Source organism: Etheostoma spectabile, chromosome 1 (assembly GCF_008692095.1).
Source record: "Etheostoma spectabile isolate EspeVRDwgs_2016 chromosome 1, UIUC_Espe_1.0, whole genome shotgun sequence".
Lineage (NCBI taxonomy): Eukaryota > Metazoa > Chordata > Actinopteri > Perciformes > Percidae > Etheostoma > Etheostoma spectabile.
This window is the reverse complement of record NC_045733.1, coordinates 17,240,624-17,252,810: the sequence shown is the minus strand read 5'-3', so window position 1 is coordinate 17,252,810 and position 12,187 is coordinate 17,240,624. Positions and strand designations below refer to the sequence as shown.

At 39.4% G+C, this 12,187-nt stretch overlaps 1 protein-coding gene across 1 annotated transcript; it reads right to left on the bottom strand.

Moving 5' to 3' along the window:
• Positions 1–196: 196 nt before the first annotated feature.
• On the bottom strand, positions 197–3,979 carry dtwd1 (DTW domain containing 1). Its single transcript, XM_032540869.1, has 5 exons — positions 3,721–3,979; positions 2,437–2,752; positions 2,096–2,233; positions 799–1,087; positions 197–649 (listed from the first exon to the last, which is right to left on the bottom strand). The coding sequence occupies exons 2-5, from the start codon at positions 2,692–2,694 to the stop codon at positions 420–422; spliced, it is 915 nt and encodes a 304-aa protein (XP_032396760.1). The 5' UTR covers positions 2,695–2,752; positions 3,721–3,979; the 3' UTR covers positions 197–419.
• Positions 3,980–12,187: the final 8,208 nt, after the last annotated feature.

The following is a 12,187-nucleotide window of genomic DNA, read 5'->3' as shown; positions in this document are numbered from 1 at the left end:
ACTCACTGTTACTTAGATGGATCAAAGTGGAATGAGTATTGTTTAAGTCTCACACAAAATGTCAAACATGCATTCTTTTTAAAATTTAAATCTGAATAATTTAACATAATAAGAGAATGGACCAAGACTATTTCCCATCTGACTTTAAAATACCATAATTAACTTAATTATTAGTAACTATTAAATTATTGTTTACATTGCTATTATCCAGTTTGTTGCAACTGTGGGATTTTTATTTCAGCGCTATATGCCTTGTATCAAAACACACCTTATTCATGTTTGGCAACTGCAAACCCTTTTTTTATTGCATATACAAATAGTATTCCTTACAAAATAAAATGACACTCCAGTCTTACAAGGAATCTACTCTTCAGCTACAGCTCACAACAGTCTCTTGTAGCTGATTTCAGTTTTTCCTCTCAGCATTTTCCAGCAGCAGTCTTCGCTTTGTTGACAACTGAGTGCAGGTAGGAGTAGAAGAAGAGAAGGTTATCATATTCTCCTTTGTACTCCAGGGAAAGGCAATGCATGTGGAAGTCATTGAGGAAATAATAAATAGCCTCGATAGTAGCTAGGTAGGTGTCTGGTTTGCCCTTCTGATGGCGCCAGAAACACGTTTTCCTCATCTTCAGCTCTACCCGGAGCAAATCTGGACAAGAACAAATGTCAGTCAGAAGGGACACACGAACACAGCGTGACATCATGTTAAACAGCGTTGTGAGTGAAGTAAATTTGTAAATAATTACCAGCAGTCAGAGCTCTTTGAAAAGCTGAACAAATACAATCTTTCATGATTACCTTGCAGTCTCTCATCTGTGCTGATCTTGTTGGTCTGGTTCCATGTGCTGTCAATGAAGACCACCCTCTGTAGGGGATACACCCTTGACTCCAAGCCCTTGGCTTCATCTGGGTTCCCTGACTCCGGGTTCTCTGCGGTGTGTGTGGCGCCTTGAACTTCCTCACGTTTCAGCCTCTTTGTGCAGGGTTCATCGGAGGAGCCATGTGACCTGCGTTCGGTCATGTCACGCAAACATTGCATCATGTCTTGCACTGAGACAGCCCCAGGACCAGGGAACACCAACACCACCTGGAGAGAGCAGAGGAACAACCCCGATTCAGAAAGGAACAACAACATACAAACCAAGACTACAGTACTAATAAAAAATTGTGTTTCTACAATGTGGTGATTTGCTGCATTTAGGAAACACTGAAAGAGAAAAATACACTTTGGTAGGAGAAAAATAATGTTGAAATCAGTCAAATAGATGAAAGCACAAAGGGGAGAAAAATCTAAGTTGGAAACTGTCAAATACAATCAACAGACAAGGCTGGAGCAGTAAAGCCACTGTAATTCTGTGTGTCAAGTCAAATTACAGTATCGGATTTTGCCAAATATAACTAGTTCTATGAAATTTAAGTTTGTGAAATGTGAAAATGCAGCAACTGACAGGTTCCTCTAAATGTATTACAAATTCCACACTTTTTAGTTTTATCCAGTATGGATCAAAATCTAAAATGAGTTATACAACAACAAATACAGGAGTACATCACGCACATAAACATACATTTACTTTTCTATAACAATGTGAATTAAGTGGTTAGAAACGGTATAGTTTCAATCAAGTATTAAAAAATGTATATGAATGAATAAAGTTTTTCTAATAGGTAAAAGAAGAAAATTAAGCAACAGAAATATGAAGATAAAAAAGAGAATTAGAGCTGAAACAATTAGTTGATTGGTTGATGGATAAAAAGAAATAGCATTTTAATTATGAGGATTTGCTGCCTTTCTTTGTGTTGTGTGATGGTAAATTGAATATCTTTGGGTTTTGGACTGTTGAGCGGCGATAAGACATTTGAAGACGTAATGTCTTTTTTTATCTTGGGCTTTTGGAACGGGCAGCTGAGTTGTCTCTTTCAATTCTTTAGACCAAACAATTAGTTTTGGGAAAATAATGGACAGATTGAGAATAAAAACAATCATTAGTCGCAGCCATAGAGGGTACAGCTACACAGTGACACTCAAAGGTCTTATAAAAAAATGTGAGTGGTAAATAAACTCCCTTCATTCAGTCATTCATTCATGACAACTAACCTTGTCCTTTTCATAGTCAGGTATGCAGGGGTAAGTGTATATGGTGACGTCACTGGGTGCGAGGATCTTGGCATGGATTGCAGTGCTCTTGCCATCCGTCTCATTGGGATGCTTGATGATGTCTATCTTCACAGGAAGCTGAACGACATACAATTTGTAGAGTCACATCCAGAAGACAGTTCCATTTCAACCAAACCATATGCAACATTTTATAGATCTTACATTAAAGAAAGAACTTAACATTTCCACAACATTAAGATACTACTATTACAGTAACTCTTTACTGTAGCTTAAAGGCCTCTCTTAAAAGAACATCAAAAAGGTCATGACCTCTTACTGACCGTGATTACGGGGATTTCTTGCAGGCTGACACCCAGTAATGAGCAGCATGTGTAGCAGAAGAACATCCTTGATCCTCCACATTTTGAGCATTTCAACCTGCCCCTCTCCCGTGCCTTCTCCAGCACTGCATGCGATGCCAATTTTAGACCTTGGAGAGGCTGCTTGGCAAGCTCACAAGTGTCTGATGAATCACTAGAGACTGTTGTTTTGTCACGGCAACTAGGATGGAGACGCTGGTTCTGATCCAAGCTGCTCATGTTTGCTCTTTAAATGTTGATGAACCAGTGCTTAAGTATGTAAGCCCTACATTCATAGCTGAACAATAATGACAAAACAAATGATGGAAATATTGGCAGACAGAAATAATCCAACAAATAACTTTCAAACTGAGGGGCTCAATAATGTGGAAAAGCCATTAAACAAGGGTTGTTACTAAAAAGCTCATACAGTAGTCATATTTCAGCCAAATTACTTGAATTTGGCCAGGAGATGTTGTGCATATAAATGTAACAGACTGGGTAATGTTGTCTAGTATTTTAGTTGTAATAATAGGATGTTTCCTAGCTTGAATGCTGTCTTTATAGTGTCATATCACAAGCTTTCTGTTCGTGTACCTCAACTCGGAAATGACCTGCCTGATGATGACTTTTATTTATTACCTCATTTGACTGTTCCGAGTGAAATGATCAATAATGCTTATGACATAATGATATTTTCTGACATCACATTAACCCACTCCTAGATTAAACATGAAAGCAATAACAATCCCACTCGATTTGGTGTCACACTATTAGCGAAGATAAAACATCCTGGTATTGGATTTAGTCACGATTGACCAGTTTAACAGAGAGTTCTGAGAAATGAGATAAAAAAGTGATGGAGGGACATGCTGTTGCATTAACGCTAAAGCATTAAACGACATTTAGTTCAGTCCATTAACTACGAGACTTTTGCCACTTACAAAAGTCAGTAGAAAGACGGTTGCTCCTTAGTTAGGTGCATATGGAGTGTTAGCTAATGTCAGTGCTCCTGGGTCTGATAGCAAGCTAGAGAATGAATGTAAAGTGAGCTAAACACTGGCTACATAACGTTACAGTTCAGTGATTACATTCAAGTTAAAGAGAACAGCATGTAGCTAGCTAGTTATCGTTGAATCCTGAGGTAACGTAATCTTTCTCTCCTCTTAGGCTCAGTGGAATTTGACAGTACACTATATACTGTAGCTAGCTACACCTGCCCCAGCTTACATACAGTAGCTAACGTTACAGTACAGTCAACATTACCTGATCATGCTAGTGAAGCTAGCTTCGGTTAGCAAGCTTGAGATACGCACATCTGTAGCTAGCTTCGGCTACGAGCAGACACAGATCATAGTGGCTAGGTAGGTTAGCTAATAGCAAAGACCAAAAGAAAACCGAAGTTGGTGTAGTTCAGTTGATTTGCAAGCAATGCGTTGTCCACTTGTTCATCAATCTCGTTAAAAAACGTGTTTACCGGTATGCAGCTATGTTGTAAAACTGCTTGAATGTCTTCTTCTACGCCGGAAATACTGTTCCGTATATAGGAAAGAGTACTTTGTTGCCAAGCACCGAAGGTGTGCGAGCCGATGTTACCTGCAGGTGGTGGACAAATGATGTACTGCACGATAGGTAACCTCAACGCTTTAGCAAACGAGAACAACTCGTAGTTAGATAATATTAATTTAATACAAGTCATTAGTTCCTGTAAACAGAGGACTCTGTGATAGCCAGTTAAATAAACCAATACGTGTTGAGTTGTGGTAGAGTTCAAAATTGGCTAGCTAGTTAGCTAAGCGTCAGGGAACTTGGATTTTACTCCGTCAATCACGTTGTCATGTGTTATGTTAATGGTGTTACAGTTAAAGGAGGATTCCGGTCGATTCCAAAACGTAGCTCTGTTGTTTGTATATTTGGAGTGCTGTCAGTAGAGAGAAATATGAAACCAATTGGCGCTGCCTACACCGTGTTATCCTTCTGCTAGAGTTAGCACCCAACAGGCTAATACGGGGCAAGTTTTAAACATGTTTTTAGCCTCTAAACGTGTTCAAAATGTCATTACAAGTGCCTACCCATGTCAAGTGATTCCTTCTGAGGGAACACAGTGAATCTGACTGCTGTAGATGTGAAAGAAATGCATGAAAGTTGTGCTAATTCAGCGGTGTTTAGTTCCTGTGTTGATACTGCGAAAAGGGCTTTGGGACCGTCTTAAAAACTACAACACCGAAAAGAAATACAAACATATTTTCAAAAATAAGCACATACTTATTTTTTTAAAACTAGCAGAAGACTTATAGTTATAATTGAGTTTGGGTTTGGAGACACTACCTTATTTAATCATTAAATTGATAGCCTATATACTGTAATTCCTCAAATAAAGACCGGTAGTCAATTAAAAGCTGGCTTCTGATATTGGCTGGGGTCAACACGGTCAAATAAAGGCCGGCCTCAAATTAAAAATAATGGGAATAAGGTTATCGTAAAGTACAGTTCTACCAATTTAATTTAACAGATTCAACAATATATTCATGCTTTGTTTTTCTGGGTTATGGTAAAGTAAAGTGAAGTATTATTGTCCAACCGGTATTTTAGTCAATGCGGCTGTATGTGTTACTCAGCCAAGTGTAGTGTGTAGTAACGTACAGGTGCCAATAGATGGCACTAGTTACATCGAATGTAAAACGGGTCTCATTTAGACAGCAGAGAAGGACGGACTTTTCAACAACAAAACGAAAAGAGTTTTAAAGTATGCAGCGGAAAACCCGGGTGAAAAAGCTGCAAGACAGTTCTATGTTGACCCCAGGAGAATCCGAGACTGGAAGAAACAGAAGGATGAGCAGACGAGATGAGCCGACAGGAGCGGAACACGGCTAGCTAGCTGGAGGTGGGAGGAAACAAGTTAGCCTGGAGCTAGAAACAAAGCTTGCTAGCTACCGTCTGTAACCTTGATCAGATACTGGTGTAACTACTGTATGCTCTTATTGTAATCCACCAGCAGTACTGTAGTACCTTTTATTTGAAATAAATACCGGTACATTTACAGGGTTCAAACTGACACAGTGGTGGTGTTTGATCATTTCTGACCCAAATTGCTGTCGCCCTTCTGGCTGTTGTTGTATATGGGGATGTTTTTGCAAATGTTTCTTTAAAAAGGAATGATCTATGTCCACTGGAACGCTATGGCTTTTCATTTAAAACAGTTAAATTAAAACAAACTCCAAATTTATTTTTTGTTGTTGCAAAAAGCAATGTTCCCTTTTTATAAATCACAGATTACCCACCCCAAGGTGCGTATGTGAATCAGTATATTATCCTATCCTGTACACGCATTCTCCCGTCAAGTTAGTTTTTTATAAATTACAACCTTTGCGTGGGAAGTGGCCAGGGGTGTCATTTAAAAATGTGGCATATGCACAAAACGGAGCTGAAAATGTGCATACACCACGTTCATAAGTGAGACCCCTGGTGCTTGTGAAGAGTGTCCAGCATTTTTGCAATCATGGGGGCGATTGACAAAAACTCACCAGACTGAATCTGTATAAATATATGCTGGGGGAATCAATAATCAGAAAAAATGCTGAATCTAAACAGGTAACACAACAAAGATAACAGGCAAGTTTGCATGTAATTAAGTATAGTTTATCATGTAAACTGAGATAAGAAGTTATGCTTACATTCATTTGTTTGATGAGTGAGGAATGCTCTTCACTGAGCATGAGGTGGATGTTGATGAGGCCAAAGGTGACGGGATAAGTGTTCAAGATGGAGGCGTCTTTCTCTGCAGGTCCTAACTGTGGTGGCACGTTTAAGTGCTGACAGCAAAGGCTGTGTCCTCCATCAGCTGCCATTACTCATTCTTCAACTTCAGGATCCTGGCATCTGGAGGCTTGGTCACTGTTCGGTCTGACAGCACAGCAACAACAGCCCACCTCTGCTCCACCAGCCAATAAAACATCTCACACACAGAATTCCACTGTGTTTTACACAACTGAATAAGTAAGTTGAAGTGAGTTGCAAGGCCCATTTTCTCCTGTTTCTTGCTGTGGTTAAAGTGGCTCACGAGTTTACTAGCCGCTGATATTACCTGATATAGATACAGTGAAAATCTGTCATTTATGGCCAACTGAATGGTGTGTGCAACAGAAATCCAGAGCACTCTGGTGAAACTGTTGGCAGCAACAACATTGGCCGCATTGTCATGAACACATGCAATAACTTAGTTCATTCATTTTCTCAGCGAGGTGGTCAGCGCTACGCCGGCCTGGCAGGCTTTCTATGAGCAGGACCGCTAACTTCATTTGCCAGTCATCACTGATGTAGTGGCAGGGGATGGTGATGAGCTCTCAGCTGTTAAAAGCGGGCCAGCAGTCTGTAGTTAGAGCAACTCTCTCAGCTGTGCTCAATTCTTTTAACAGCTCCTGCTTCTACCAGTCTGGTGATGGTACGTCTAGACCGAACATGATGATGGATGTGGCTGATTCCAATAAATTTATCAGTTGTCGAAAATTGCAACTCCTCTGTGCTAATGCCAACTTGATGCTAGGTTGAGGCTGAGAGCAGAATGTGCTCGATGCCTCTAAACATAACCATTGCTGCGCTGCCTCGAAGGAGATGTTGGGGGCAAAAAACGCCAAACACCGCAGGATGCACCACCACAACATTAACCAGGGGCGGATGCACTTTGTTTAAGTAATACATAATTTGAGTCTCTGCCGTGTTTTGCTTACACACGGCAGTGTGTAAGCAGTGAGTTTGCAGTGAACTACGTTTTTTTGTTGTTGTTGTTAATTCAAATGGTCTAGGTCTGCACGATATTAGGAAAATATTTAATTGCGATTACTTTGACTGATATTGCGATTGCAATATGATTCACGATATTGGAGGGAATGATCCATTTCATAATTTCATCATTTTTATTTTCATTAAACAAAAAAATTATTGATTTCTTTTTTTTCTTCTTTTTTTTTTGAGGATCTGTACCAAAGAAAGATTTTTTTCATTTATCTGTAGGATACAATTTGTAGGCCGGGACATCTCTGCACCACCAAAATACTTTATTTTAGAATGGTTTGATTTTGCCTTTAACAAATGTTGCTCCCCCTGTGATTTGGATATTGCACTAGTTCATAATGCGATTTGGATAAAATTGCGATTAACTGTGCAGCCCTAAAATGGTGCTGTGACCTCTTGATTACTTTTGAAATCAAAAGGGAAACTCGCAGGTAACTGAGTATGGCGTCAAATATTGCCCTCGGGTGGTAACATGTTTAATTACTGCCACACAGTAAAATTAATTTCATCACTTCAAGACTCACACTACGCAACGCAACCTGCATTAGTTTAATCAATAACAAATTAACGTGATCGACGAATTCTTAATGATCAATTCTCGATCTTCGATTAATCATCTCTTTGTTTTCGTGCACCGGGATACAATCTGCAGTCTCTGGGGAAAGAAACAACGGGGAAATGAAACACCACCCGCGGAAGATGGTGGAGGTCTCTGGGGGACGAAACAACAGGGAAATGAAACACCACACGCGGGAGATGGGCGGTCTCTGGGGACGCGCGCCAACTACGGGACGGTTGAGTTTAGGAAAAGAGGAACGGGGAAATAAATCATCACACGCGGGACACGATCCCTGGTCTCTGGTGTGAAAGTCCTGTGTTGTTCGACCCATCCATTTCCCCAACCAGCCTCCCTGCGCAGATTTAGTTTTTTCATACTAGTTACGTTATCATAGTTGTGCTGTGATCATGAACTGCAATTTAACTTTGGCAAAACACCCTGTAGCCTGGGTTGTTGGACTGGAACACAGTGTTTTCTACAGGTTGCTTTGCAATGTAAACGTTATGTTATTGTGGCTTTGTAACGTTACCATTGCCAGCTCCAAGGTTATGATATGACCGACAGTAAAATGATTCCCACTTTCTTACAAACTGGCATGCAATCATAATGTGTGATGTACTGACTGTACGGTGTAGAGAGAGAGAATACAGCTGTTAGAAGGTAATATATAAAGTTGAAGATAACTCAACCAAAATGCTTTTGTTATCAATAGTTAGCTTGTTCTGTTAGCCTAACTGCGTTGCGAGGTATAGGGGCTTAGCTGGGAGCTTCATGGAGAAAGCTAAAGTTATCTTTCTCAGTGAAGGAAGCTAACTTAAAAAAAACATGTGGCAAAGTGAATCTTTAGGATTAACTTAGGCCAGTAAGCCTATCATTAATGTTTTTTTTTCACAAAAAATTCTGATTTTATTTCTGTTAATAATATGTACATTAATGTTAAGACACTTTTATTTTTTGAAACAAATTGAAAAATTTATAAAAAGTTTATGGCCCCCCCTACAGTAACTCTAAGGACCCTTTAGGGTCCCCGGAACCCCTATTTAAGATCTCTGCTCTAGTCCAAACAAAGCTGGTACTATTTAAAGTCATGTTGCATTAGCAATGTGACTGATCAAAACTTGAAAGGTTAGTTCAGGGGAAACTAGCATAAAATATTAATATGCATTGTCTCATCCAAAGCCAGATGTGCTTGATGTGATGTGAAACAGATTGCTTTACTGTTTGTCAGGTTTAAAAGATACCTGAGCTGTCACACTTTTTATGACAACAGACGTTTGCATGCAGACTTGCATGGCAAACGGATGTGTATCGAATGAGATTTTCCAGTGTCTGTGATATTAGATTACAAACAATCAGAAATCTGCCAAAAGTGTACTGTGTGCTAGGCTGCTTTGAGAATTATTGCAGTGAAACATAGTTTATCAGTACAAATTGTTTTTTTCACACCATGCTTACCTGTCTTTCCTGCAGGCTGTGATGTTCAGGATCTTGGAGTCACTTGGTGGTTGTTCTTCAAGGTGATTATGCTCTCTAAAACGTTACAGAATGTTTTAAATGTTCCACTTTAGTTTTTCATAGATAGGATTTTCTGATCTTTTGGTCTTTACGCTCTGTTTTTCCTTCGGCATTAAATTGCAAATAGCTAGACACAACAATATCATGGTTGAAATCCATCCGCCTGCATCAAATATCAATGGATTGACTGTTCCTGACACGTCTTATCATTAAAATTAATTTCTTTTTCTGTTTAGTCTAACACAGAAGAATGAAAAAACAAACTGTCAGGCAGCTGCATTTCCAGGAATGTTTGTTTAACTGTAGACAGCAGTCCAAAAATAAAATGTCAGCCAGAAATTTAAATATAAAATAAAAAATTTGAAATATGGTCTTTTAGGTGTATCCAGGCTGCTCGGCCCAAGCAGTCAACATAGCATTTCATTGAGCATTCCCTGAATCAAAAAGGCAACTGGATGACTGATGGCACATACCTACAATGCTTCTCTTAGACCGACAGACTTTCCATATTTGACTTAGTGTGAGTTTTACTAAGTATATAAGTGTGTTTTTGCACTTGTTTGTGTTCTCACTAGTGCATACATGTGTTAATGTGCGTGTCAATGACGTGTGCTACGATGACCTCCCAAGTAATTTTTGCTTACAAGAATTTTAAGCCTAATATAAGTTTAAAAACCTGCAATGCATCCAAAATATATTTGTGAAAGCAAACTGAAAATCCAGCATGTCTAAGTCTAAAGCTTTAATCATAAATGAGACAGTGCCCTTGTGTCGCAAACCATCCTTTTTTTGGATACCTCCCTGTTGCTCCAAAAAAAGAAGTTTCTTTGTGCAGATCAAAACACAGAAAACACTCAAAAACAACAAAATCCCTCTTGGTATTGTTAGGGCGATTATTGGCAAATTATAAAAGATGTTTTATCAATATTAATAAAGTTATGAATACGTCTATTCATAACTCCAATAAACTGACAAACAATCAAAACAGGGCACCACCCTGGAAACCAGGAACCAATAATGAACTGTGAAAACTGTCTCATAGATGGAGTTCCCTTTAAAATACATATCTTAACGGGATTCATTTATCTTGTATCTCTGAAAGGAACAGACAAAGAGGTGAGTTTGAGCATCAACCTGTGTTCAACCAGCGAAGATTTCGACAAAAACACAAAACAATCACAACTGCTATTAAAAGTACAGTAGCATTTATTTAACATCAAAATTATCAATGGCCAATCAATAATCCTTCAATCATCAAAACCTGTATACCTTTTTACAAACTACAACAAAGCAAAAACAGCCAACAGACATGTAGCTGTGCTAGCCAGTTAGCTTCTCTTGGTAGGAGACTGAGGATGCTAGCAAGGCTTCCTTCTTTTGTGTTGCAGACACAAGGATACATTACGGAGAGCAGTTGTGGAGCTAGTGTTACGCTCTCATGTGACTATGTTGGCTGGCAAGGCCTGCTGGAGAGAAGGGCACACGTGTGTGTGTGTGTGTGTGTGTGTGTGTGTGTGTGTGTGTGTGTGTGTTCAGTTAGTGTGTAAAAGAGGAGCAAAGAACCCATTTTAAAACATCTCATTCAGTCCTCCCATTCAGTACAGTAACTTAACTCTGAAAAGGGTTTATATTGGTAGCAATTACAGTTCTAACCAAGCTACAGTTTCAAACAACATATCAACAAGTATTGTGATCAAATGATACCTTCACAGCAATATGGATTAGACTTGGCGGTCCAATCAGATCAATAAATCTTGCGTGCAGCAATATTATTAATATATTATTAATCATAATCACATTAATGTCTTAACACAATTTGCAGCATTAGCGGCCATTAACATCAATAGACACACCTATTTCTCTATCCAGAAACACTATAAAGCCTTCTTACTTGTGTGTGCAGTTTGTAAGTTTTTTTCCATAGGTTTCCATAGTAAAACAGACGAGTCCGGTTCATGGAGGAAAGCTTTCCCTCCCAAAAGCAGCAGGAAAGAAGCTAGTCGACTCAATGAGAGAAGAAGAAAAACGGTGTCCACTGGTATCCGAATTTGCGGTACAGAAACGTTTTCTCTTCTGTAGTTCTGAAAACACGTTCCAATAGTGTTCTCCAGAACACCGAAATTCTGTACATCCACTTTTCTTTAGAAATAGAGCTATTTCGCACAAGGGCTTGTCGTGCCAAACTGTTAGCAGCCGAAGCCACTAAGGTAAGACACAGGTATCTGTGTATCAGTACGTTTTATAGTTCAGGACCACCGGCTATGTTTGGGGTCCACTGGTCCAATTGGAATCCAGGACCTCCTGGCATTTTGGCCATTTTGTGCAGTAACGCCTACATGTGACTTGCTGGCTGCAGCTGTAAAATGGTCTTTTTCTCCTCTTGTCTGAGGAGAAATGTGCTTCCCTTTGTTTCAGAGGTGGATCAGGATTGGAATTTTAGGTGTAGGCCAAAAATCTCTTTGTGTGTAAATAAACATTTTCCTTTGAGATCTCTGCTTAATATCAGGTTTAATTCTCCTTTAGCTGATGGGTCCAACATTCCTGTTTCTCTGGATAATCCACAGACCCTACTGTAAACAGTTTTCAGTGGGACTATTCATTTCCATAGAATGTAGTTTCAAGTAACCTTAATGCAGCAGAAAGGGTTAAAAAAAAATGCTGATCAATGTCTGTCCTCCTCTTTTAATACAATAAAAAAAACAAGCAGTGTATTTGCAAGGGATTATTTCCAGGCGCTCCATTGTCCTCTCACTTGCGAACAAGACACCAATGTATTTAAACTGCTTCACTTGGGGTAAGGACTCATTCCCTACCTGAAGAAGGCTCTCCATCAGTTTCCTGCAGAGAGCCATGGCCTCAGATTTAGAG

What these genes read in the sequence shown, in the direction of transcription:
- dtwd1 (XM_032540869.1), bottom strand. Translation starts at nt 2,694, where the DNA reads ATGAGCAGCTTGGATCAGAACCAGCGTCTCCATCCTAGTTGCCGTGAC. An exon ending in CTGACTATGAAAAGGACAAG is followed by an intron (nt 1,088 to 2,095) that starts GTTAGTTGTCAT and finishes TGCTCTCTCCAG; the next exon opens with GTGGTGTTGGTGTTCCCTGG. An exon ending in CACAGATGAGAGACTGCAAG is followed by an intron (nt 650 to 798) that starts GTAATCATGAAA and finishes GTTCTTGTCCAG; the next exon opens with ATTTGCTCCGGGTAGAGCTG.